Source organism: Cladophialophora yegresii (assembly GCF_000585515.1).
Source record: "Cladophialophora yegresii CBS 114405 chromosome Unknown aczIN-supercont1.2, whole genome shotgun sequence".
In the NCBI taxonomy this organism is placed as follows: domain Eukaryota; kingdom Fungi; phylum Ascomycota; class Eurotiomycetes; order Chaetothyriales; family Herpotrichiellaceae; genus Cladophialophora; species Cladophialophora yegresii.
The window spans coordinates 1,576,680-1,603,311 of NW_006913046.1; the positions used below are offsets into that span (position 1 = coordinate 1,576,680).

The window sequence follows — 26,632 nt, forward strand, 5'->3', positions numbered from 1 at the left end:
TGCTTGTTTTGGTTGTTGCTAGATACCCGTAACGAAATGATTGACGCCTTTTTTATCTACAGTTTGCTTTCTCGGTCACGAGCGAGCATCGTTTTATGCAGTTCTTTTGTAAGCAAGGACAATCGGGGTTTCTATACATGGCAGATAGATCAGCGGATCAGTCCCTCGCCGACCTTGCAATACTGGCCTCGTGTTCATCTTGGATCCTCCACCCGGGCACTGCATTCAACCGCCGAGATCAGTCCGACTTGGAACATTGGCTCACCTTCCTCTATCATTTTGTGCGAGATCAGAAGTAGATGTGGCGTGGAAGTGAGTGCGGAAAGGGCAGGACCACGGACCGACTGGGCGGAGATAAAAAATTGTGGTGTCACCAGTGTCATCGGTCAGTGATGAGATAGCTCCCACATAACAATTTTTGCTCTCCTCTACCTCGTACATGGCCAACGTCACGGCGGCGGAACCAACTCCAACCCCTCGACAGTCAAGTGAAAGGCATCAGGCCGCGAATAATGCCCCGTGACATCAAAGTCCAGATGGCCCCTTTCACAGTCCTCAAAGTCCACGTCTCGCCAGAGCAGGGCGTCTTCGTGTTCCCATACAGGTCCGACCAGGGTCTTTCCCATGGGGTCCACGATGCAGGCGCCGCCTCTTGACAGGAACTCCTCGCCGTCGGCCTGTTGGGTTGGCGGGGGTTGTGATATGGCGGACCGACCGAGCTTGGCGGGCTTCCCAGTGTCTTCGGTGTCTTTGTATGCTTCTTCTTCTTCTGCTGCTGCTTCCTCAATAGCCCCAGAACTGGCCGTGTCTTTGCAGCGCCAGGCTATGGAGTGGTTCTCCTCGGTGCGAGTTATCGAGAGCCGACGGCCGGGTTGCCGATCCGGGGACGTGCCGTTCGTGAGTAGTGATCCTTCTGGCTTCGTTGCCGGTCTGGACGCCCCGGCCCCTGGTTGCGATTGCGCTTGACTTGCCAGCCACTCCTTCGGATCCCCCGTGATCCACTGGGGTAAATTCTTCCGCTTGATACATTGGTTCGTGGAGAGCACGAAACACCGTCCCTCCGCGGCAATCGTCCGCATAAGTGGCTCCCACGTATCCCGCCCGTCCGCCGTGGGTGCCAGCCAAAGGTTCACTCCCTGGCTGTACAGGCTGTACCGCAACAAGGGCATGAAATTCTCCCAGCAGATGGCGCATCCCATGACGACCCGGACGCCCTTGATCGTGGTGGCCACTGCCTTCAATGTCGACGGCGACCCCTGGGCCCAGACCAGCCGTTCAGAGGCAGTGGGCATGACTTTCCGCCGCTTGCCTATGATCCCTCTCTTCGGGTCAACGTACACTGCCGTGCAGTAGAGACTGCCGCCGGCTTTCTCGATCAGTCCCGTCACAATAAACACGCCCGTCTCCCTGGCCACATCCTCGAGAAACTCCCTCGTCCCGTCCCCTCTGCGTCCTGTTTCTTTGTTCACGGGCAATCGCCGGTCGATCCAGTCTTGCTCAGCTCCCTGCGGCGTATCCCCTAGATCCACCGCCCCCTTGGTATATGCGAGGAACTGATCCCGACCCCAATCCGTGCGACCGCCTACCGCTGCGCCGAAGTTGCATGTCCGTGGGTAGCCGCCTAGGTATGCTTCGGGGAAGAGGAGAACGGAGATATCCTTCTGAGCGGCACGTTGAGTGGCTTCTTTGAGGGCAGAGAGCGTCTCTTGCAAGCTGGAGAGGGTGTGCGATTGGGAGACGCCGATCCTGAGGAGCTGCGGCATGTTTCTTTGCAAGGTGGGAATGAGGGAGGATGTGGCTTGACGAAGAGGATTCCGCACAAGCTGGTTGCTATCTCATGGATCTATCTGGTCTTGTGGCTGTTCCTGGCCCGGGTGAGAAGATTTCAAGCCTCGACAAAGCAGAAATCGAGAAAGATGTGGAGGCACGGACATGAGCGAGCAGCCGAGCTCGTGGAATAGAGAAAATGCGGGGAGACTCTGTACTTTTGTACCTGCCACTCTGGGCCTAGGTATGGAGAGGCGATGACATTCGAGAGAGACGCGCCTCGGCGACAGCAGCAAGCACTGAACTTACCTTGTGGGAACTTCCAAGGTCATGGCCTAAACACGATCATGTGTCTTTGACTGCTGAATGACAAATTCTACATCTATAGCCTTGACGCCTCATGGTACGACACATAGTCTGAAATGCAACTAAGGCAGGAGTCATTGTATTGCCGGAAAAATTACAATATCCACCACCGTGAGAGGCGGAATCGTACTCAAAATCAGCAAGGTTGATCTTGTCTCGTACGCACACCGGAGTGGGCATCCAGCTCAAGATCAAGCAATAGATAAATGCGGACCGAGCGAGGCAAGAGACGTCTCCGGGGATTGATAGTGCAAGCACCGTTCATAGCACGGTAAGCATGAAATCAACGAATGGTCAAAAGGGTGGTATCAAACGATCATGTCAAAGGACCATCGCTGCTTGGAAGCCTCTTGAATGGCAGGAACTGACCCCATACGGCCTGCTCCGCCTCTTGTCCATGGGTATCATTGACCTCACTCCTGTCTCCGAACTGAGGAATGGCTTTCTTAAAGAGACTTTTCTTGAGGACGTTGTGTCAGCGCACAAGCCCTCGCTTCCCTGCGAGCTCAGTATGCCACCCGTGTCCTCATGTCCGAGATCTTCCTCTCAATCTCGCGGATACTGCGATCCAACTCGGCAGCTATAAGCTGTTTCTTGTCACCCGACAGCAGGAAAAATGTCTCGCATAGATCGCCATCAATCGTGCCCTTCGAGGGTGCATAGTATGACCGGTAGATTAGATGATCCCTTCCGAGCAATGGGGGGTTGCCATTGGTTGAAGCGAGCTGCGTTTCGAGGCTCTGGAAGAAATCGACATCCTCACGGCTCACGAATGGCACAAGGATGCCCAGCGTGCTTTGAAATCCAGTCCAGAAGACAACATCACGCCCACCAGCCACAAGATTCGTCTTTTGGATACTGGTCGGAATGTCGCCGGGGAAATAGTGCGCCATGAGACTGAGGCGATTGGGTGCGCCATTGAGGTACTGTCGCTCGTGGAGGAGATGCGCACCGGATCCATCCTCGTCGGCCTCTTCAGATGCCTTTTGCGGGCAGCGAAGCATCCACAGATTACCAAACTTGTCGCCTCCTGCCACCGTTTCGTAATCAACCATGGCGCAGCAAGTCGTCCAGCGAGCGATCACATCATCGGCAAAGGGGATGAGTTTGTTCTCCTGATATTTGTACACGCAGTATGACACGCTTTCCTGGATGTCACTGACGATGATTCTGCTCCCTTGGGTTTGCAGGCTAACGATGATGTTGGGAGCAGCCTGCACCTGACACTTGCGTAGCATTTGTTTCATGCCGAGATCGTAGATTCTCAGATCTGTCCCGATGCCCGCCAAAAGTCGCCCCTGAAATGCCAGGAGAGCGGTGGGCGGGTGTTCCACCTTTGTCTTGTGGATAAACTCGAGCTCCTTGCCATCTTCGTGGAAACGGTACACATGGATGTATCCAGCAGCAAAGGACCGAGGACTAACGACTAGATCTTTTGCCGTCCCGACGACGAGGAATGTCTCGTCATCTTGACCTGCAAAGGGAGCTGCCGTGATGCTCGTTGCGCATTCATTCTCCTCCAGTTCAAGGGTGAAAACCACAGACTTGGAGCTCACAGGGTCAATGACTTGAATGCAAGACGCCCAGTGCCCAGTGCCTCGTGGATATCCAAACTCTTCGGCCGGCAGTTGAACGGCGTCTCCGTTGACGGCCGTTGACTCTGTAAGAAGCTTTGTTCTTGTGGCTGGCGCGAGGACATTGTTATCTGCTTCGATGACGTAGAACAAGGGGTGCTCTGGATGTTTGATGAATTTTCGAGGAGTGTATGGAAGTGGGATGTTTTCTTGCAGGAGGTTTCTTGATAGGTCCTCGATGGTAAATATCCTGTCCGAATCTCGTCAGTTGGTGTCGGGAACGTGATTGAAAACGGTTTGGGGCACGGTCGGTTCAGAAGGAACAATTGGTTGAGTTTGAAGGTCCGCATAATGAGCTCGGAAAGAGCATAAATTAAGATTCATCATCAGAAGAGGGGGAAGCAGAGATTTCACATACCTTAGATTTTGCCCTTGGATGCCCACCATTCCCTCTGGACACTGTTCACTTGTAAAGTTCCAGACGTACTGTAACCCGACATAGTCGAGCGGCGTAAGCATGAAACCGTTCGTCTGTATGTCGGTGTATCCCAGCCAAGGACGAGAACTTAACGCCACCACGGCATTCTGACCCTTCACTGAGACGCGGAAAAGTTTGGCCGGCTTGATACCCAGAAACCGAGTCCGAGTATCTGATAACTCGCCAGTGATCTCATCTAGCACGGTCCGCAGGTAGACGCCCGAGTAGAGCCCAATATGAAGATACAGTGTGGTTCCCCCGGATGTAGAGTCTGCCATGGGCATGATGCACAGAGCTGAAGGTGCCGAAGTCAATGCCTGCACTGATTTGTTCTCCAGCGTCGAGTCGGGGTCAAGGCTCAATATTCTGACAGTCGAATCGTCACAGCCAACGGCGAGGAACGAACTGCGGACGCGGCCTTCAGGCACATCTCCTAGAGAAAGACAAGTGACAGTCCCAGTCATTTCTCGTCGCTCGTCGTACTCTGCCAAAGACCCATCCGAGTCCATTTCAAAATAGACGATTTCTCCCGAACTTAGAGCCACCGCAACTTGCTGCTCGTTCGTCGTGGCAGCCACAATTGATCGATGTTGGGGTGCAGGCCATTCATTGACTCGTTTATCTGCTCGAATGTGCCGGATGCCTTTGGGATGTACTTGGATCAATGCATCGTCCCCCAGCTGCTGCACAGCAAGCGTCGGAGCTCCCGAGAGAAAGCCGGTATCGGTGACCTCCTCGACCGTCTCCCCAATGCTTAACACAAGGGTCCCAGTGCGGAAAGACAGCACGATATAGGCATCGTATTCGTCATCCCTCGCCAGCTTGGTGGTCCATACAGCCTCAGGTTTATCTGGGAGTTCTGACTCGACAATTTCCGAGACTGACAGCCCGTGCTTGAGAGTCTTGAAACTGCTGCGAGCGCCTGAGCCACAGATCGAATATATCTGCGGAGCATCTTCATCGAGTAGGTTTGCGATTTTGCAGTCCATCAAGGGATTCGCTGAATCAATGCTTTGGACTAGGTTGAGATTGGAGAGAGGCCGAACACGGAAATATGCTGGGGGGTAGTCCTCGGCTGGATCTGCTGGAAAATCGTCGCTGTTGAATTCGGTCTCATCGTCATCGTCCCCGAGCTTTTCAAACTGGTAGAAGTGATGATTCCCGCTTTCACTGCTCACAAACAGAAATCCGCTCTTCAAGATGAGCAGACTGTTTGCCACGGGCACCGTGTCAAAGTATTTGATCTTCAGAGACTTGACCTCCCCGGTTGGTTGGCCATTGTCATCGTCCACCATATCGATTGTAACTTTGAACAGATCGCCGTCTTCTGTCTGCAGAAGCAGGAAGAACTGGCCTTTCATCTTGTGCATTACTCCTGCCACAATATGTCTCTTACGGTCAGGATTCTCCAGAATTCCTCTTCTCCGGGGGATAGGCACACGGAAGGCCTCCTGATTCGAATGCCGATATGTGATATTGTCTTCGCCGCAAACTAGGACGCCGCTCGGACCATCTGAACCACCGGGGACCTGTAATAACTTTGTCGCGCTTCTCGCGACGGGTTCGGCCCATTTGCGAACAACATGGTTCAAGCCCAGGTCAAGTTCGTAGAAGACGAGTAGTTTTTCGACCTCCTCGAGAGCCTGGCCACTAGGATCTTGATCCACCTCGGTATAGTCAACTTCGAGGGCGGCGAAGATTGGGTTCTCGTAACCGACGTCAAGGGCTATCATGTCAAATACCAGAGTCTGGGGTTTGTGCGCCTCAAGGGGTGAGGAGATCGTAAGCTCGGCCTGAGCATTTCTGTTCAAGACGTAGACCAGTTTATTCTTTTCAACAGACGCGATCATACATGCTCTTCCTTTTGGGTCGGCCGCAAGGTATTGACCAGGGATGACTCTTCGAATACCCGATTTGCCGTATGTTTCGAGGTGGACGCGGTTGAAGCGGTTCTGTTCTCGAAGGTACTCGAGAATCGTAATGCGACCGGAATCTGAACCGACAATGAGATAGTCTACATACATGTCAGCGAAATTTTGCGCAGGAGGTGAGCGTACCGACCTTTACTGCTCCCTGCTAACCGAAAGGCAGCAAGCGATCTGATGATGCCGAAGCAATCCTGGGTGAAGAGAGGGGAGACTTTGCCCTGAGTGGCATCGGGTCTGTGGATGGTGAGCCTGGAGCCCGATGCTGTGATGATCTGTTGCTCTTTTGTACCGGCAAACTGACCCAACACTGCTTGAGTAATGGCTGACGGCGGCTGTATAGTCAAGCTATACATGAACATAGAGCTTGTCGTCGCCATGGTGGGCTATGTGGAAATGGGTATTTCTAGGTCACTTCTTGCAAGATATCGAGTCGCATTGTCGCCAACAGCAACCCCGAAGTACGTGCAGTACTGTTCTGGTCTTCGATCAAGCAGAAACAACCGCTGCAAGTCGACGCACCAGTGAAGGCGAACAATAGTTGAAAAAAGTTCACAGCCTTGCCAAGCGCAAGCGACGAGCCTCGGGGTGCAACCGAAGGGGTAACTAGGCCGATATCTGTGCCCTTGGTGCCATCGACAGCCCGGACACCCCTCGGCGCTTGCCCCTCCGAGCCGCAGGTGTGCCTGGACTGCCGTGACGCATGCCCAACAGCGCCGCCTGGCACCTTCCGACCGGTCCAGCAGTCAAGTTCCTCACTCTCTCCATCGATTCACCGGCCAACTTGTCCACTGGCCTGTTCGCAAGATCTTGTTCACTACAGTACATCTCGTGGTTAGCACGACTGGCCATATCACCCTTACGACTGCACCAGGCACCACATCCCTCCGTCTACGCTCTGCTCGAGCATCTCACCTCTACCTCGTTGCGACTCCAAATCCGTCATCCATCCTCCGTCCGTCCACCTCTGAAGCTTTCTAATAATGGCCGACACTGCGGGGGCTGAAGATGCCAGCGTCACCTTTTCCGTCAAGTCCTCTGGTGGTCAGAAATATACCCTGACGGTCCCTCTATCGATGACAACGATTGATCTGAAGAATAAACTCGCCTCGGAGGAGTACGCCAATGTCCCAGCTTCTGCTCAGAGGCTGATCTACAGCGGCAAGGTGCTGAAAGATCACGAGACTCTTGCATCGCACAATGTCAAGGACGGCAATACGATGCACCTGGTGAAGAGCGCCGCCAGCAATCAGAGACAGAATCCTGCCGTACAATCCTCCGCGCCTGCTACTCCGTCTTCTGGGACGACATCACAAGGCGTTGCTGGGGTGCCTCAGAACCTTGCATCCGGCACAGGAAACGACCCATTGGCTGGGCTCACCGGTGCCAGATACGCAGGCTTTGCTCAGTTGCCGAGCGCCAGCGCATTGCAAGAGAACCTGAGCCCCGACGACTTTCTGCGCCAGCTGGATAATCCTCACTTCCAGCAGATGATGCGAGAGGCCATGGGCAATCCTCAAATCCAAGATATGATCATCAATCAGAATCCTCACCTAAGAGCGCTGGGCCCTCAAGCTCGGCAAATGCTCAATTCAGACTACTTCCGAAGCATGATGACCAACCCTCAGATGCTGCGCAACATGATGCAAATGCAGCAGCAGATGGGGATGGGTCCTTTTGGAGGTGCTGGTGGACAAGAGGCATTTCCTGCTCCTGGCGAAACCAATACGACTGAGGGCACAACCGGCAGTACCCAGAACACGTCCAACAACCAAACTGGTCAACCTCGGCAGCAACAACCACAGCCCGACCCTTTCGCGCTGCTACAAACACTGGGCAATCCCTTTGGCAACTTCACTGGCGGTCAGACTGGAGACGCCGCATCACAGGCTCAGGCTGGAGGCCAACAACAGAATCAGCAACCTTTCAACCCCTTTATGGCCTTGTTTCCCCAGGCAGGGGCCCAGACAGGCGGCCAGGCAGGTCCCCAGGCGGGGGAAAATGCCGGCACGACTTCTCCTCCTCCTTACAACAATCTTTTCAACCCTCAGAACAATCCCTTTCTGCAAAACCCCGAGGCCATGCAACAAATGTTACAAGCCATGACTGGAGGTCAACAAGGCGGCACAGGAAATGACATGGGTGGTCTGTTCAATCTGTTTGGTGGTGGTCAAGCGGCAACACCAGCGGATAACCGGCCGCCTGAGGAGCGCTACTCCCAGCAACTACAGCAATTGAACGAAATGGGTTTCTATGATTTCGATCGGAACGTTCAGGCACTCCGACGGACTGGTGGAAATGTGAATGGGGCAATAGAATATCTCCTTAGTCATCCTACTGACTAGAGCTTGAGGGATGAGGATTTCTGTTTTCCAGCATTATGATTACCACCATGCAAGGGTTCAGTATGCGAATATTATGTTATCGAGCAACCTAGGCTCGACATGTACCATGCGCTCCAGACACAAAGAGACGTCCCATTGGTCACCAAGACTGCGTCTCCTCAGGCTACCGTGTACCTCTCAAGCCTCATTTACTGCCCTTGTTGACTCCCGAGAGGCTGACTTGATCCAGCTCTTGCCTTGCCCCGATCACAGCTTCGATGTTGTTGGCCTTTACAGTTCGTTATCGTCCGGAGTTCATCGTTCGAAGGACTGACTCTTTTAGGGTCGATCTCCCTCCTGTGAGCTCAGTGACATCGAAGGCGGCGTGACAGGAGTTGGAGGATGGTATCGGCGCATGTGTTTCTCTGATTATAGGACATCTCCCCTCAACGAAGTCTGATCAATCCTGGGGTCGCACTTCCGCCGCCTGAGCCTCACCGCAGAGTCAGGCTTACGCGTAGTATGCTAAGACCCCTCTTGTCCTCCTCGATGGACCCTAGCGGGGTCACATTCACCAGTGGCCTAACTCCCTGGCATTTCAACGCGCCTCGAACAAAGGATGCGTAGCAAGCTTCGGCCCCATTCAGCAGGTGTTGCCCGGTAAGCTTCTCCAATGCTGCTGCTGCCACGTGGCCAACATAGAGATTCACTCGCACATGCTTAATCCACTGGCGGTCTTCGTTCTTGAGCCCCCAAAACAGGTTCTCCAAACACAATCCATTGCAGAGGACAAACTGCTTTGGCGACCGAGTCATGAGATCCCGGACCTCGTCGTGAATCTGGCGGTTTACTCGCAGTATACGGTTGTCGAGAGCTTTGTATGCGTCGAATTGTTCACAGCATCCGCCAGGGAGGTGGATTATACAAGTGCCTGGTGCCGAAGGGCATATGCAAGGCTCCACTTCGACGGGCCCAAGAACGAACTCCCATATCTTCAGGCGCACCTCGGACGGCAGACGGAGTATCGATGGAAGCATGGTGGGAGCAGAGCAGGGCATGATGGCCGGACGCAGACATTTGCGACATGGGTCAGTTGAAACGTTGAACCTGTGCTTGGATTTAAGCCCTACTCCGTACGGAGTCTATATACATGAAGCTAGGATCACCCCTTCGTTGCTTTTAGAGTCAGAAATCCGGGCCGCGTGCCCCCTAGCCACCTAGCCCTAGGTAGGTCAGAATACCCCGGCCAACAGACCCGATTTTAAGTGTGTTTAGAGCATTACTGTGTATGCCTCATGCGCTACTCCGTATATACAACAACAATATATTCTCATAAATCCATAATCTATAGATAGCCTAAGGCCTAGCTACTATAATAGTTGAGAAAAGGGAATAACAATTCAGCACGATCAGGATAGAAAATTAAGAAGAAAGACTCGTGAAGCAGGAATTTCCATGGGCGACAGGGGAAATTTGTTAGCAAGCCGGCTGACTTTCCTGGGGAAGGTGGCCGGGTAATTCTGTCCCTGGCTACACAGTAGGTGCGAGGATACCGAGGGGGTTGTATCACGTGATCTCGCGTGAGACGCTATTGTCTTGGCTTCAGGTGGTTGCTGCGGCTAACTTGCCTTGGCGGGTTGTGCCTTTGCTTGCTGTTGCTGGTTGATGCTGCCGAGGCTGTCACGAAGCTGCCACCAACAGCGCCATTCCTCTGTCCATAGATTCATTCTACTGCTGTCACTCTTTAATAGCCCTCACCTAAAGAAAAAATTGACCCAAGCTTGCTGCATACGAGCTGCTTCCAGTCATCTTTTCGTACATGTTCGCACAAGACTTACCTGAATAAGTAGAAAGTCCCCTGAACATGAAGACAGACCAAGTTCTACGACGTGCGTGTGGGCTTCGCAACTCGTCAACTGGCCTACCAACAACAAAAGTCCCTGCACCGGTGTATACGACGCACGTGTTTCGGAGCCAACGCTCGAGTCGGCTATTTGAACGGTCACAATTAGAACCGCTTGCGAGAAGGACGTTCGATCGACAATATTCGACGACCAGGGCGTGGTCGTCAACTACTGACATTTCCCACAAAATCTTGGCGACAAACTTCTATGGTGACGACGGCTTTGGCCGAATACGCTACGACGAGATAGCTCTAGGCAAGGACGGCCGCAGAATTGCAAAAGTCACGATCCAGAACAGTGCTGCGGGCAATTCATTGAATGTTTCCTTACTTCAACACATGACGACGGCCTTTCGCGAGCTGAGCCAAAAAGACGACCTGCGGTGCGTCATATTGACCGGCGATAAAGGGTTTTGTACCGGCATGGTGAGTCGAGAGAGCCCTAAATGGCAGGGTACAGCACCTAGAGGACCAGTAACTGACTGTACCCGCGACATCATTACAGCATGTGACGGAACTTGCCAATCTAGCCACCCCTGACCAAGCCAGGAGCCTGATTTTGAAGGTCTGCGAAGCAGGCCAAGCTATCCGCGAGACAGCCGTACCTACTATAGCACAAATCGAAGGCCGTTGCTACGGTGCTGGACTCGAGCTGGCCGCCTCGTGTGACTTCCGCTATGCCTTGAAGGGGACTGTCTTTGCCATGCCAGAGGTCGCCCTGGGAGTCCCGTCCGTGGTCCAGGCGAGACTGCTAGCAAACATCATTGGGTGGCAGAAAACCAGGCAACTTCTCTTGGTAGGCAACAACGTCGATACCGATATCGCTCCCTCCTGGGGTCTTGTTGATTACGTCTATCCCACAGCCGAACTTCTTCGCTTCAATGTTCTCAAGACGGCGCAGAGTATTTGCGACAACGCCCCCCTCGCCATGAAATCTCAGAAACGCCTGATCAACTATTGGGAGGAGAATGATCTTGCGGCGGGCATCGCTGCCAGCGTTGATGCCTTTGCAGGGGCGTTCGAGGGTGGAGCCGTCGAGCCCAAGGAATACACCCAGAGGTTCTTCGTACGGAAGCAAAAGGCCAAAAAGGACTACGAAGCAAGACAGGCGATAAAGACGGCTGACGAGAAAGCATGAGATGGGGAGGATCCGTCCGACTCTCAGGCCGTTGCCTCGTCCCAGACCGCTCAGCAACGCCAAGGTGACACAATCCAGCGAGCTCCATCAGATCTTTTCACGCGGAAGATAGCATGGGCGGGACTGCTGGCTGTAGTCGCCCCTTTCGCACGGCTGCTTTTCAAGTCTATAGATACCAGCATGCCGGTCTTGCCACTGTTGTCTTTCTCTGGGCGAATACAGGCAGTCCTGGAGTGCCGGGCAAAAGCGCCACGAGCCAACCATGAGCAGAGCCATTCCGGATGCTACAAATGATGTGACACCACCCCCTTTGCGGATACAAAGATTAAACAAGGACAGGGAGCGGCAGAAGACGCACCTGCTGCTTCCAAGCAGGATCCCTTCTCCAATCGTCAGATAGCCACCTATCGATTCATCAACTTCTACCTGCTGGTCACCCATGCCAGGGCCACATATACTACAACGTCCCGACAATGTCCTCGATCAGCATTCTCGACGTACCAGTGTCCTCAACCAGCCTTATTGGCGAGAAGCGGAGGGAAGTTCGGTACCAGACACAACGCTGCACTCGCTCGCTTACCATTGTAATGGGGTTGAGAGAGGCCAGGGGTTGGCAAGGCTGCCACCTCTCTGGACAATGTCCAGCCCTGCAACCGAGCGCTCTGATTCGCTGGTACTTTAGCGCAAGGCTGCGCTTCTTCTCCTTTTGTCCTTGTTTACTTTACGGATAGCACATAGACAGACAACTTGACAAGCAACGTATGCAATACAGACAACCAACTACAGACCTTTGCGCCGTTCCTTCAAGATGTAGCGTGTGGTTTGGTTTGAGCGGCCCTGCCAGCCGCCGCACGAGAGGCATACCCGTTTGGCCATGAAGCCTCACCCAGTTCACTATCGCTCAGAATTGCGCATATCTTGATTTAATCTATTCACAAGGAAGGCGCGCAAAAGATCCTGCCGACGCCCACCCTATTCAACCACGTGCCATGACACTGACGACACGCTGGAACAGCTCTGCCGGACTGGGCGCCATGGCTGACGAAGGGAAGCGCAGGACGGCATCCAATCCTCCTTCCACCATCTCAGTCTGTGGCTGCACTTGCATCTGCTTCTGCATCTGCTTCGCCGTCGTCTCTTCCGGCGCCGCCAAGAGGCCTCTCGCAGGATCTGCTCCGTCAATTGCAACTGCGGGAACAGGTCGGCGACCAAAGATCGAGTCCAAGCTCCTTGTTACCTCCTCGGTCTCGGCTCCCCTTCTTCCGCCGACACTTCGTGTGACCGTCAATGCCTCCTTCGCGGAGCCAGTCTGTCTTAATACCCTTGTCTGATTACGTTCATCAATCATCAAGAACCCTGCTCCGCTGGTCAGGGCGAGTAAACCTTTCAACACCCCGGTGAATTGCCCTTGATACACGACTTTCACGCTCACTCCTACTCCTGCCCCTGCATCCGCAGGCATTCCTCCGGCAGTGATGTCGTTGAACTCCAAGACCGAGACTTTATATCCTCGAGGCCTCTCACTCTTCCCTACCCCAACTGCAACAGTTCCATCATATTTGTTTCGGGCCAGAAATATCGGCGCGTTGCTCTTTGGCGGAGTGTACGCCTCTCCAAGCTCGAGTGAGGATGGTACTTCCTCACACAGTATGGTGTCGAAGATCCCAAGCTTTGACGACAAAGCGAGGAGATAGCGACCATTGAAGAGGAGTTTCGCATACCCAGCCGACAGGAGGGACGGAGCAGAAAATGCGATGCTCCCGGAAGAGGGATCAATCAGGTGGACGAAGCGTGTATGCGTCGTGGATTTTATAGCGGAGTGTGCGGCGGGTATAGGAAACGACCAGGAAGCAGCTATGACAGAGCCGTCTTCGCCGTAAGCGAGTGCTGCGGACGTTGCGGGCTCAGCCTCGGATAAGGCGTTGTCATTGCAATGGACGGCTCGAGAACTTGTCCACGTGTATAGCTGGTCGTTCGCGTTATTGCGCACGGCGATGCCGTTTCTATGACGTGCTTTCGCTGTCCAGATACGGACGTTCCCATCTGCTCCTATTGTCGCGAGTTCGAGCCTCGCAGGGTTAAAGTGCAAACCGAGCACGGAATTTGGTCCCGCTTTATGAGGCTCGTCGATTCGAGTAACTTGTTCGAAATTGTCGGAGGACTCGTTCCATAGCCAGATGCGCAGATTCGTCTCAATCGCTCTACCACGGAGGGCCTTGTCGTCAGAGTTGACATACATGGTCTCAAGATCTTGTTCATGAGGCGTCCACTGGTCAATCGTGGCGAGCCATTTCCCATCATGGCTGAGATCCATACACGTAACGCTGGGCTCCCTTACGGGTAGACCAGATGGCGCCACATTCGAGGCTGTGACCATGTTTCGTGTCAGGGCTTGGCGGGTCAGCTGCAGAGACGAATCGAGGTCGTAGACTTGCAGAAATGTAGGAAGCTTGCTGTGGAAGGAATCACACGAGATGGCCGCGAGGAGACGATTAGGCGTACGGGGATGGAGGAGGAGTGTGGAGGAAGTCTGAGAAGGCTGGCCCAGTGCGAGGCCAGTGACGTTCGTAGACGGTAGCAGATCCGCTGTTGAGAGGATCATCACCGAGTTGTCGGCCAGGCGAAGACCGTAAGCCGAACCAACGGCAGAGACGGTGAGGTTCAGAATCGGCGTGGACAGATGCGGTAGGTACTGTCTCCGGTTCGAATCTAACTGCCAGATGACGAGGACGGTCTCATTGCCCCCAGAGATGATGTAATTCCCGTCTCGTGACCATTTCACAGTGTTAACGGCCGTCCTGTGCCAGTGAAGCCTGCGCGCAGTGATGTCTCCGGCACTGGTCTTGTTCTTCTTCTCCATCCCGATGAGCTTGAAGAGGATGTCTTCGTAGTGCATGATGACCCCATCGTTGAGACCAACAGCCACATCAAGGTAGGGCACTTTTCGCGACGTCTTGGACTTGCCCGATTTGAGCTGCGCGTCGAAACTAGTGACGGGTCCCGGCGTGGTGAGTTCTCTCCATGTGTAAGAGAACTCCAAGTATTGGTCCTCCGTATGTTGTGACTGGCCAACTAGGAGTCTGTCGGCGACACATGCGACAAGGACACGTCCGTGACCATAGGATCTTACACAAGGTGAGAAGGCTGATCCTCGGAGCACCGTCTGCTTTTCGGAAAATGTGCCCCTTGATGTATTGACGAGATAGACGACGAGGTTTTTAGTCCCTGGGCCATCGTCTTGGAGGAGTAGGACTGCTTCATCTGCTTCCTGAGACTGCAAAGGAAGAATTTGGCGCGCACACTTGCCGCTGTTGAACTCCGCTAATCTTGTGCCACTAGTCCAATCCCAAAGAGAGATCAGTCCGTTCGAACAGGAGACGTACAATTTGTTCCGGTCGCATGTCGAAAGAGAGCAAGAAGTGATATTCGACTTCGAGTCAAGTCGAAGACTGCGGACGCGAAGGGACGTCTTGGTAGAATAGACTTGAATCTCCGAATGTGTTGGGAGGATCAGGTGCTGGTCGTCATCCGTCAGAAGAGGATCTTGGTCGATGAATATGCCGCCTCTGGTAGTGGCAACCGACCATTCGTCTTTGTTGACCTTCGCCTTTTGTGGCCTCTCCCGTCGTGGCTTCACCACTGGCTTGAGCTTCTTCCTTGTGTCTCTGACTCGTTTGGGAGATGGTTGCTTTGTCTCTACCACATGTTTCCCAAGGACTTGCCTGGGTAATTCTGCCAATTTTTTGGAGGCAGCGTCGCTCCGTTTCTGCTTGAGCAACTCGTCGCGTTCCTTCAGCCTCTTGGACAATTCTAATGCCCGTTCCTGCGAAGTCGATGACGTCGAAGGTGTTTGTCTAGCTGCTTGGAGCGCCATATCCGAGTTTTTCTGCGTGCCATTCTCAATTGCGGTATCTGGTGAGCGTATCTCCTGAAGTTCGAGAGATGGGGGCTGCTCTGTCACCTCGTTCGGAGCGGCTTTGATTTTCTTCCGTCGCTCTTGTCTGGCTTGTTGCTTTGCAGCACGTTTTTGCTTGTGTTCCTGCGGCAGCGCCTTCTCGTTCTCCTTTCGGCTCAAGCCATTCACGGTCTCCTGTGGTGTAATTTCCAGCTGCTCTAGCGCCTCCGTCTTTTCGAAAGCAGGAGATGGGTCCTTGGGTTTTTCATCTTGGACAGGCGTTAGGGGGATCTTTTCCTGGTTTTTCAGGCTCCTGCGGCTTCTCTGCCTCTTCCTCGGACGACTAGTACCATCGGTCGTACCGTTGAAAGCAGTGACCGCGTCACGCTTTCCGGAGGGTGACATCTTCCCGTGATAGGGCTTCCCAAGGTCGTCGCGGTAGGGCTGGCTGTTCCTCGAAATACATGCACCCAATATTTTCAGAAACTTTTTCTCCGCACCTGGGAAGGCAAGTCTGCCGACTGACATCACGTGTTAGCGTGAACTGCGGAGAAGAATTTATTTTGTATTGCGATCGCCTCCTTCTCGAGCAACAGCAGGATCGCCCGCCTATCTACCAGCGTTATTGACCTTGCATTGCCTTGGTCCATCGTCCTCCGACTCAAGATGATTATTCCCATCCGGTGTTTCTCGTGCGGCAAGGTATGTGCTAATCAGCCAGCGCCTAGCGCGACTTGCCCAAAGGCGTTCGTTAACGTGAGATGTCCATCAGGTCATTGCCGATCTCTGGGAGAAGTATACCAAGCTGCTCCAGGATGGAGTCTCTGACGGGTAGGGCCAGCCTCGCTCCTCAACGCCTGGAAGAGTCTGACAAATAGCACAGTGAAGCAATGGACCAAGTTGGAGCCAAGCGATATTGCTGTCGCCGCATGCTGATGACCCACGTCGATTTGATTGAGAAGCTGCTACAATACGACCCTGCCGAGCGACGGCAGAACAGAGTCCAGTGATTAGAATTGTTTGGAAGATTGCTGCAAAATTACTATTGTGACTCGGCGTGGCGTTGGTCAGTTCCTCTTCGGGCAATACAGTACGCTAGGCATTGGGACTACCGTGTCAGACCCTGCTTGCGTCGGACCAGATGAACAAGTCGGCGGGAACAAAGACTGTAGGGAACAAAATCTCGGATTGGCATGCACTTCGCGCTCTGGCGCTGAGGTCGCCGTGGGCATAAGTGGCTATCATGGGCCTTAAAAGGTGAATTTGACCCGAAGTCCGCTACAGGAACAAAAGCACCACAAGCTTTACGGCTGTGGAACGTTCGGCTTCCACATGCTCCACCAGCAAGTCACCTCTGCCAGACTGCCGTCTGGGCCACGCCAGTCATCATATCCTACGTCTGTCCCTTCAGCGACCAAGCTGAAGTCCAGCTCTTCTAGGATACTCCTTAAGGCGCGCCTCTCTTCGTCGTACCTATCTCTGAGGGGGAGTTCGACGATGAACCTCGCGTCGGTCTCCCAGCGGATCCAGCGACGGACGGTGCTGATGAGCATTTTCGGGTGGTCAGCGGAGTAGATAGGATCCGCTGCAAGAATAACTTTGAACCTGTCCTGCTCCCACACCGGAGTGTGTGTCTCATCTGCCCAGTCTAGTGCTCGCGACTCGACACTTCCTTGATGTTCTTGAATGTCATCTTTATTGTGCTCGAGATTCTGCTGGAGGTTGGGAACGATTTCTGGCAGGTCAGTCAACAGTACGTGTGTCTTCCAGAGACAAGCGGCTGATATGCCCACTAGACCGGTGCCAGCACCTAGCTCCAAGACCCGGTCGACAGTGCCAGGGATCAGCCTGCGCATCTCGTGAAGCCGCCGTGAGAGCAGAAGCGACGACGTCCATGTTTTGAGTCCGAGATTATCTTCAGTCAGTGTAGGCTCGTGTAATTGTATCACGACATCGTCGCAATCTTGGCCTTGGCTGATGACGAATGACCGACTCATAGCGGGCATGGCATTCCTCCCCGACCGCTCACTCAGCCGCGCACTTGCGGTCATCCATATCGACTCTTTCGCATCTTCATCTTCAATCCAGTGCAGACTGGAGGAGACAATGGAGGTGAGGTAGCCCGGTGCACCTTGCCCTGCGATCCTAGGACAGCCAGAGCGTCCTGTTCCCGTGCCTGCAAAGCCGCTCTGCCTCGACGAGAATAATTCTAACGCAGCTAGGAGAGCTGGGGCTGAGGGTCTCTGGTAGAGCTGGGGTAAATCATGCACTGCATATTCGAGTTGGAACTGAGAAATAAAAACGCAAGAATCCTTCCGTCGGACCTACCATGGACCACCGAATCCACCGCATCTGAGTCCTGATCAGGTGTCTCACTTCTAGCCGGGACGTTCATCTGATCTCGTCGAGGGAGCCGGCACGACGGTTGAAGTGACGTATTAGCTCAAGAGTAATGTCTCTGCTGAGAAGGATCAAGTGGTAATTTTGAATGCAAGCTGTTCTAGGCAGCACGCCTCATGGCCTCAGGCGCATAAGAGGGAAAATTGGCGTGTCAGGTGCAGACTTCCACACTTCCAAGTGTCGGAGATTGCGAACAGAGCGAAGTGCGGCCGCAGATCCAGAATGCGAATCGTGATTCGGTGTTGAAAAATCTTGGCTTTCCACTAGCCGCTGCTTGATGCTGAACGTCGTGATGGTACCCCGTAATGGTGGTGATGGTGAACCCAAAATCAATAATCGTCTTCAACCCACGATCGAGACACAGCTGTCCTCAATTTACTTGGTGTCGAAGCTGACGGCGGGGCAACGCCCAGATCCTTGGAAACTCACAAGAGCGTGGCAGAAAGGGGTGGAAATCTGCACTGCAGCCTCTGCTCTGACAAGCAGCGTGTGGAGTCTAGGCGCGAGACTCTGAAGTGACGAAACCCGTTTCTTCGCCTCCGGATACCACACCAAACACCGTGCCTTCCCCTGCTTGGCGCTACGCTCACTCCAAGATGCAATTTCCCCACCCCTGGCTGTGCAACGGTACCAAGGACGCCTGTTCGCTTGCCCGCAAAATCGAACATTCTTGATCAGCACAAAGAAGAGGAGGATGACACATTGAAATCATGGATGCTAGATGGTGCTCCAACCCGGGGATGCTGAGTCGGGTAACACCATGCCCCTCCCCAGAGACTGACCGTTAGAGGCAGAGGACTTGCCGCATAGCTTCGAGTTGTGTCACACAATTTTTATCGTTGAGGCGCGGCAGGCGACGTTTGACATGTTGATGCCCCAATGCCCACGCGAGTGCCACCCTCGTATAAAAGTCTTCATTCATGCCACAACCGCGACAGACAGGCGCAGAAGGGCACGCCGAAGCCTTGAGGCGCTGGCATCTTCGGCGAGATGAGATTGAAGCCACGGGGCTACAGCAGCAGAGGCTTGCAGGGCTTGAGCCGCCATCCCCGCAGAATGACCGTTGATTGGCCTCGAAGTTTCCTGTTTCGGCGTCGTGGGCATCCTGCTTGGAGCCATCCGAGACCCGAACCCATGGCCAGGTGCGCCTCGCTTTAGCCTCTCCTGAGATGTGCTCCACTCTAGCACGCCTGTTTACCCCTGGCAGCACAAATTCCCGCTTCGAGATGTCAGCGACGTAGGAAGGATGATTCGGAACGGCAGAAATAATTTCTCGAAAGGATCTTTCGCTGACTGGCGCGCCGGAACCTCGAGGTTGAGACATGCACCTCCCGGGCGGTTGTGCTCCGCCTATGCAGGTACAATCAGGAGGCACAGATCCTCCCGTTTTTACTGCTGACATGTCGTCGTGCATTCCGGATATGTGCACCGCTTTAGCATCCAACGACGACAGCAATTTGCCTCTGGAAGCTGCCATTGGGCGCCTCTCCACGAACTCCAAAGTTCAGCGCTACCCATGCGGTCACGACCCATCGTCCCCCAGGACCCGACTGGGAGGAGGAGTACTCCGTACGGTAGCTCCTTTTCCAGGCCTCACCGATCTAGAGTGTCGCTTGCGAAATTAGCTTACTGTTTCCACTCTAGGGCCACGGTCTCAGGCCGCCCTCGTGGCTAGCTGGGGTTGATGGAGCACCCAAAAAGGGCACTGCCCACGATCCACCAAGGCGCGAGTCGCGATAGCAGGGCTGGCATAAGTATCTTCTGCTTCCTCCATCCGGCGACCATTCCTCTCAAGCTCGCTACACCACCTTCTAACTTCGATTGAGATTTCAATCGTCCACTCTTTTCAGAGCTCGTCGTATTCCAAGGTCGTTTGACCTGTTCCACTCGTTCTAAACGCTTACACTCGTTCTAATCCTTCAACATGCAATACATGTCCGTCGTCCTGCCGCTGGCCGCCATGGTCAGCGGCGCCCTCGCCAACCCTACCTGGGGTGGTGACAAGGCCGGTGCCTGCCAGAACAACGCCTGTCTGGCCGCTGTCACTGGCAAGGCTGCGCTGGGTGATGGCAGCATTCGAGCCTCCCACTGCGCTAGCTACCTCGCCACGACGGTTACACCTATCGTCACAGAGACCGTGACCATCACCGGAAAGGGCAATGACAACTGGAAGCGCTCCACCGTCGCTCTCTGCCCCAACGAGGTGCCCAACTACGCCAGTGCCTGCGATGATGCTGCGTATACTAGCGCATGCTCGTGCTTCGGCTACACTGAGATCAAGACGACCACCGTTGCACCCACCACCACCACCAAGACCGTCTGGGTGAAGCCTACTGGTGGTGCTGGTTCCTGCTCCGCCTCTACCGTCTCCGTGACAGCCACCTCGGTCGTTGTGTCTGGCTCAACCTGCGCCGCCCCTAGCACCTCTACCAAGGTGATTGTGACTGGAACGACCGTCACCAAGACTGCAGGTGCCAGCACTGTCACCGAGACCAAGACCGAAACCAAGACCGAGACCAAGACCGAGACCAAGACCGTCCCAACCTGCAGCGCTACCTCATCTAAGCCAGCCTCGGCTTGCAAGGTCGATGATGCTCTGGCCACCACCCTGGTCAACAACTTCGTTGACTTGCTTCAATTCACTTCCTACGCCGGCGATCGTGGTGCTCCCGGCCGAGGCTACCACCAGGCTGTTTCAGATGCCACCCTGGCCACCGACTTCGTCGATATCTCTGACTCGATCAACTTCATGGCTGGTTTCCCTGTGAGTTCTTTTGGAATTCGTTCTGTCTGGCGTGCTTCTAACCGTCTATCTAGCTTGGCTCTGTCACCTTCAACAGCAAGGCCGCCTTCGACTATGGCCAGGGTGTTCTCCAGCCCGAGGTCACTGTCAAGGTTCTTAACATCTGGCACGACTGCAAGACGGTCACCTTCAGATGGAGAATCGTGTCTCTGCCCTTCCCCGTCAACGGTATCAACCACATGGAGATCAACGATGACGGCAAGATCCAGAAGAACTACGCCGAGTTCGACAACGGTGCTTGGCTCCAGTCCTTCGGCCAGAACTGCACGACCAACAAGGCTAACCCGCCTGTTACGGTCGCTCCCTCTGTCGCGTTGAAGATCTAAGTAGCGAATTGGGAGGCAGGTGTAATGTCAGCTGGGACTCGGCGTCACACAGGCACACACGACGCCGGGAGGATATTTCTCTTCATGTATGAAATGTTATTGCATCTTCAGGGCGATTTTGACAACGTGATCGATGAACAGCATCGCCTTCCAGCATACGGATTATGAATTGCATTGCATGACCCTGGCCAGAGCATAGTTTGGTGTACACGCGTGATTTATCTGACAAAGTTTTCGCACAACTGTACACACCACTGTTCATCAATCCGTCCTGAAGACATCCGAATTGAATACATGAGTTTACTGTGCAGTCGTTGTTTGAGTTTCGTGTCGGCGCGCTTGGCCTGGTATCGTGTTGCTGTGTTTGCACCTCGTCATATGACGTCACGTGAATCTCGGATTTCCGACAGATCTCGGACTTCCATATCGAGAAATGCTTCAGGATTCAGCTCATGAATAGATGGAGGGATATCTTATTTCTTTGCCGCTGTCCTCGCAATGCCCTGTCAACTTTTCTCTTCTTCTTCCTTGCTAGACACTATCAGCTACTTGTATCTAGAAGAGTTGTTTGTTTCAAAGTGTACGGAGTACTTGCTAACTACTCTTGCGTCACTGATTGTGCCCTCGTCTCACCTTCACTATCACATCAGTTCGACTCATCCTACGACTCACGCCAAGCTAGGCGCAAGCATTGTCTCCACCAAACTAATACAGTAAACGTCAGTTCCTATCAATGAGCTCAGAACCATCAGAACCCGGTTCAAACACCTCAGCCACATCCGGCTACACCCAGGGACACAGCGCCGCAGTCGTCGCCTCACACGCATCCCGCACAGTTAACAACTCTGCTGCGTTCCTCCTCCCCCATCTCAAACCCGATTTCACATTGTTAGATCTCGGCTGCGGCCCCGGCACAATCACACGCGGCTTCTGCTCCTACATCCCCAGAGGCAGGGTCATCGGGATTGATGCGGCCGAGTCGGTCATTGAGCAAGCACAAGCATTTTCCTCCGCGTCCACCAAGACAGAGTATCCAAACCTCTCGTTCCAAGTAGGAGATATCACCGCCGCATTACCGTTCGCAGATGGATCCATTGACGTCGTCTACACGAGCCAAACGATCCTGCACATCCCGGCACCCGTCGCCGTCATGAAGGAAGCCCACCGTGTCTTGAAGCCAGGCGGCATGCTGGCCATGCGTGAGACCGATTCTATGGTCTGGCATCCCACCAACAGCGGCATGGACGCGTACTGGGCGGCTCTGGGCAAGGCGGTCCCGCCTGGCGCCCAGGGGATGGGCACGGGGCGACGACTCCATGTTTGGGCGAAAGAGGCCGGCTTCTCCGCGGCGAAGATGCAAGTTGGCACTGGGGGAATGTGTTATGCCGCGCCGGACTTGTCGAGGTGGTGGGCGGATGTTCACGTCCAAAGGCTGCGTGGGGATGTCGGGAAGAAGTGGGTGGAGGATCTCAAGCTCGTGCGCGATCAGAATGAGATTGACGAGATGGTAGCGGGTCTCAAGGCCTGGGGTGACAATGAGGAAGCCTGGTATGCTGCCTTGCAAGGGGAACTGATTTGCTGGAAGTAGGATGCGGCTGGAGAGGTGGGGCCTGGACACCCTGCGAGATCAGCACATATGAGGAGCAGGGATAAGACGGCGTGGGCATCATCTTCCCAACTCCTCAAATATACATCCGACTCGTCTATCTTCGCCGTCTCATGCGACAACCAGCGCTCAGCACCCAGCACCGAGCGAGCATCTTTCTCCTCTCCGCATCAACAACCAAAGCCTCACCAAGCAATGAACGAGGAGAGTTTTGTGACACCAATCAGCGCCTCGACCTTGAATGAAGACGCACCAGCTTAAATGAAGACGCACGAGCACAACATATCCACCCAAGACGCACGCAGCGCCGCCTGGATCCTCGCGAGCCATCTGACGGCCATGTATCGTCTGAGCCTGATAACAGCAATGTCTGCGAATGGACCTCCTCTCCCATTCGGTCTAGCCCGACTTCGTCTGTACGCCTGTCTGTCACGATAGGCTCTAGGCTGCAGGGGTCAAAGACCATGTATAGGCCTTGAGATCAAAAGATCGTATATGCACTCCAGGCCGCGAGAGCCAAGGATAGTATATAGGCTGCAGGCTGCGAGACCAAAGAATACTATATAGGCTCCATCCAGGCTGCGAGACCAAGCATCCTATAATTATATATATACACACGTGGTTCTCAGTAAGTACTCCGTATCATATAGCTGGATTAACAACTTTGCCCGCGTTTTGAAGTCCTGTGTACGGAGTACTGTCACGATTATATATCCGAACAGGAATACTTTTCACTACCTAGGTATGAAATACCCTACGTACCACTCCGACCACGACCTCGAACTCGTGCAGTCCAGGCCAAGCAGAGGACGGACTAAATGTGTGCATGCTCCACTTTCGACCCTTACACCTTCAGAACACCCAACCAGCGCCCCTCCCCTTTGTCATCCTGCACAATTACACCCCTCCCACCTATGTGGCTGACCCTCCCACGCCATCGACATGTCCTTCCACTCTGAACCGGCCCTGCACCTCTCCTTCGAGATACCCTATCCTCTTGACAGTCTTCACTACATTGAGATGGGATGACGTCCTTGCTGAGTTTTCTCCGCGCTATATATGCACATCCTGTGCCCGATAGACGTGTATGTAACCTCCCAGATCTCGAGCTGCGAATTCGACGTTCGTTGCTGGTACCTTCCCGAGGGCGGGAACAGTAGGTTCATCGCATCAATCTCAATCTGAACATGGCCTTGGCCGGATTCACTTTTAGCGAGAACTTTGTCGATCCGCACGCGGGATTGGATCCTCTGTCCATCGCAGAGGATGTTCTCCAGGTCGTTCTTCGTGTTGCTGACGCCGATTCCCCAGCCATTTGACCACGATCATGGCGTATACGCCGCCCTGAGTTCCATGCGCCTGCATATTCCCTTTGCCGAATTCCGTTCCCTGGCAGACTGAACGTCTTGGTCCACCCGAGGTAGTTCCAGAATGTAACTTGATACGTTAAGAGCAAATACTCTGGACTCAGCACTGCGGATGAACTGATTCCCGAGGTCGTTGAGGGCGAGCATGTCGAGCCGCGTCGCTCCTGCAGCTGTATCTGCCTGACTCTCAGCGGATAGAGATCCGTCAAATGTCCGACGGCGGACAATGAGCCGGGTGAGAATTTAATAGTGTCGGCCGCAGGGTATCCGGAGAGTACTGCTGTGCTGATGCCACATCCTGTCGCATGATCATCTTAACTTGTTGCAAACCTGGAGTTTGATTGGCCCCGACTTTAGCGACAATAGCCTTACAGCATTGCAGCAATGCATCCTCGACAGAATATGCCTTGTCTCGTAGAGACGCGTATGTCGGAAGGGTCGCACGCAGTCTGCACCCTCATACGGGGCCGAAATCTGAGATTTCTTGTTCTTGCGAGGGTTGTCTTCCCGATCATCCACTTTCCTCCTTAGGTTCAGTCCCGCTCTTCCTCTCTCGACGTAACATGGCTGGCTCCTCTGCTTGGACCCTGGTCTCATCTTTAGTTGTCAGTGGCTTCGGCCGATGGCGCTTTCAGAATATCATATTCGGGAATCCTTCGAGGTTTTCAGCATGGTACATAGCTGCGAAATCCGCTTCAGTGGTGGTACCATAGGTAAACGCATCGAGTGCCGTGACTGTATTGAAATCCGCCACGCCGTACATTTGAGGATCAGACACCGCTTGATGTAGGTGCGGCTGATTCAGTGGCTGCAACTGTCCGCGGTAGTGTTGCTGGTGGCGATGCCGCGGGCGCTGTGGTTTGAGTGTTTGGACGACATGAGTATGGAGCGTCTCGACCGGAACATAATGATCTCCTGCGGACGGTGGCTTGGCCTCCTCTTCTTCCCCCACCTGAACGATGCGTCCGGTCTGCATCGTCTGAGGCGACGGAGCTGGCGATAGCAACTTTTTCTGCTGAATCTGAGTGAGCATAGTCGCCTCAGCGGACGAAGGCGTCTGCGGAATATGGTTCCAGCTGGGCATGTCACTGTACAGCTCGGGAAACCTTCTGAAGATATCCGGGCCCATCGTCCAGCACCTGATATCCGACAATCGCTGATCAAACATCGGTGAGACCTTGTACAGGCCCGTCTCAATCTCTCGAGTATAGCAGTCGCGGAACTCATACGGCCACAGAAGCTTAAAGGACGTGGTGAACAGCGTCCAGAATTCATTGCCACAATAGTCATGCTCGTTGAAGATGAATCGTTCTCGAACACCAGGCCAGGCGAAGTAATCAATTGCATAAGAATGAGCAATCTTCTGTGACGGACGGCGCATGTACCAAGGGGGAAGCCGCACGTAACGTTCCGAGGTGGATTCAGTGTGGAACTGTAGTAAAGTGTGCATGGCCCGTAGGATGGCGAGGCGCTCGACATTGGGGCACATGGCGAACAACGTTTCGTCGATCCGACGCAAGATCTGCCATGATGGGTGTAGGGGCCCCCGACTTGCCACGGCGTCCCACCCTTCGAGCAAAACACGAATGGGCACGTCGTCGCACATGACATCCGACTCTGGGGCCACATCCTCTCCCCAGTCAAAGCGTTCGGTTAGGACTTCGTTGGCGTATCGCCAATAGTTCCCTCGCCAGGCGGAGCGGCGTCCGGGTTGATGTTTGTGGCAGCTGATGCATGAGCATGAGCTGAGAGGAGCTGTCCAATTTTCCGCATAATTGCAAGGCATAGGATTCGGCTCCTTGGAGCACTTGGCCTGAACTAGGACCTGGGACGGAGACTGCCCGTCACCAGGTAGCGGGACAACTTCTGGCGCGAAAAGTTGATCTTGTGACCGCAGAGGCAGGCTTGGAGCAGGTGAGAAAACAGCCAGATCAAAATTCCGTGAAGGGCTCGTTCTCTTGGGTAACTCTGCACGCTCCTGTGGCAGGTTTATCGGCAGATCGTCCGCGAGTGGAGAGGTGCTGCTAGAATTCCGCTCACGTTGTGTGCCTTCACGGACCAGACCCGTCTTGCCCTCCATCTCATCCTCGGTCGTCGGATTGAAGGGCTTGTGTGTATCCATAGCCTTTTGTATATCCTTGAGTGTCTTTGCCATCATGTCTCTCTCAGACTCCATCTCTTTTAACTGCTTCAGCAACGTCGCGAGCTGGCCACTGGAGTCCTGGCGTCGAAAATCCTCCACCAGCCCTTCGAGGTAGGCAATGCGAGTCTTCGTCCGCTCACGAGCTTGGCGTTGACATCGTCGGTCGATTTCCCGTTTCTTCAGCCGGCGGGAGGAAACGCCTTCGTTGGGTTCGATTGACTGAAGAGTACTCGGATCATTGTGCTGGCCGACAGCGGGAGTGCGCATGGCCATGTTGGACACTATTGCCGCTGCAACCAATGCTGACGGGTGAAAGGACGATGAGGTCGTTGAGGTTAGAGGAGAGTAGATGAGAACGAGAGTCTCATGGCCGTGTTTGGTGTGCTTTACTCAGTGTCAGCCACCTTGAGCCAAGGACATGACCGCTGGACTGAGGGACAGGTAGCAAATAGTCGCCAGCGCCACTGTCACTTGGTTGTAGACAAGCTTCAGACCTGCGGGGTATATTCTGCCTCAATCATTTCAAATCGGTTGCTCGCCTAGGCACTGACACATGCCTCTAAGGGCCCCGACCCAGGTGTGTTCCAAGTTTTAGGCGGAGCCCTGTCCGAGTTCAG

General features: G+C 54.0%; 10 protein-coding genes across 10 annotated transcripts; 5 read left to right on the plus strand and 5 right to left on the minus strand.

Moving 5' to 3' along the window:
* Positions 1-449: 449 nt before the first annotated feature.
* A1O7_02496 (uncharacterized protein) lies at positions 450-1,763 on the minus strand (the record flags this gene model as incomplete). Its single annotated transcript, XM_007756527.1, has 1 exon — positions 450-1,763. The coding sequence occupies one exon, from the start codon at positions 1,761-1,763 to the stop codon at positions 450-452; it is 1,314 nt and encodes a 437-aa protein (XP_007754717.1).
* An 876-nt stretch (positions 1,764-2,639) lies between these two features.
* On the minus strand, positions 2,640-6,490 carry A1O7_02497 (pre-mRNA-splicing factor rse1; the record flags this gene model as incomplete). Its single annotated transcript, XM_007756528.1, has 3 exons — positions 2,640-3,957; positions 4,126-6,199; positions 6,247-6,490. The coding sequence occupies 3 exons, from the start codon at positions 6,488-6,490 to the stop codon at positions 2,640-2,642; spliced, it is 3,636 nt and encodes a 1,211-aa protein (XP_007754718.1).
* Positions 6,491-7,093: 603 nt separating this feature from the next.
* A1O7_02498 (uncharacterized protein) lies at positions 7,094-8,455 on the plus strand (the record flags this gene model as incomplete). Its single annotated transcript, XM_007756529.1, has 1 exon — positions 7,094-8,455. One exon carries the CDS (start codon positions 7,094-7,096, stop codon positions 8,453-8,455), a length of 1,362 nt encoding a protein of 453 aa, XP_007754719.1.
* Positions 8,456-10,298: 1,843 nt separating this feature from the next.
* A1O7_02499 (uncharacterized protein) lies at positions 10,299-11,475 on the plus strand (the record flags this gene model as incomplete). The annotated part of the gene is made up of 2 exons (XM_007756530.1): positions 10,299-10,763; positions 10,843-11,475. 2 exons carry the CDS (start codon positions 10,299-10,301, stop codon positions 11,473-11,475), a joined length of 1,098 nt encoding a protein of 365 aa, XP_007754720.1.
* Positions 11,476-12,451: 976 nt separating this feature from the next.
* Positions 12,452-15,775, minus strand: A1O7_02500 (uncharacterized protein; the record flags this gene model as incomplete). The annotated part of the gene is made up of 1 exon (XM_007756531.1): positions 12,452-15,775. The coding sequence occupies one exon, from the start codon at positions 15,773-15,775 to the stop codon at positions 12,452-12,454; it is 3,324 nt and encodes a 1,107-aa protein (XP_007754721.1).
* Positions 15,776-16,036: 261 nt separating this feature from the next.
* Positions 16,037-16,380, plus strand: A1O7_02501 (DNA-directed RNA polymerase I, II, and III subunit RPABC5; the record flags this gene model as incomplete). The annotated part of the gene is made up of 3 exons (XM_007756532.1): positions 16,037-16,072; positions 16,143-16,201; positions 16,254-16,380. 3 exons carry the CDS (start codon positions 16,037-16,039, stop codon positions 16,378-16,380), a joined length of 222 nt encoding a protein of 73 aa, XP_007754722.1.
* Positions 16,381-16,674: 294 nt separating this feature from the next.
* A1O7_02502 (uncharacterized protein) lies at positions 16,675-17,376 on the minus strand (the record flags this gene model as incomplete). The annotated part of the gene is made up of 1 exon (XM_007756533.1): positions 16,675-17,376. The coding sequence occupies one exon, from the start codon at positions 17,374-17,376 to the stop codon at positions 16,675-16,677; it is 702 nt and encodes a 233-aa protein (XP_007754723.1).
* Positions 17,377-19,694: 2,318 nt separating this feature from the next.
* On the plus strand, positions 19,695-20,899 carry A1O7_02503 (uncharacterized protein; the record flags this gene model as incomplete). The annotated part of the gene is made up of 2 exons (XM_007756534.1): positions 19,695-20,534; positions 20,588-20,899. 2 exons carry the CDS (start codon positions 19,695-19,697, stop codon positions 20,897-20,899), a joined length of 1,152 nt encoding a protein of 383 aa, XP_007754724.1.
* A 733-nt stretch (positions 20,900-21,632) lies between these two features.
* A1O7_02504 (uncharacterized protein) lies at positions 21,633-22,487 on the plus strand (the record flags this gene model as incomplete). Its single annotated transcript, XM_007756535.1, has 1 exon — positions 21,633-22,487. One exon carries the CDS (start codon positions 21,633-21,635, stop codon positions 22,485-22,487), a length of 855 nt encoding a protein of 284 aa, XP_007754725.1.
* Positions 22,488-24,503: 2,016 nt separating this feature from the next.
* A1O7_02505 (uncharacterized protein) lies at positions 24,504-26,288 on the minus strand (the record flags this gene model as incomplete). The annotated part of the gene is made up of 1 exon (XM_007756536.1): positions 24,504-26,288. One exon carries the CDS (start codon positions 26,286-26,288, stop codon positions 24,504-24,506), a length of 1,785 nt encoding a protein of 594 aa, XP_007754726.1.
* Between the last annotated feature and the right edge of the window lie 344 nt (positions 26,289-26,632).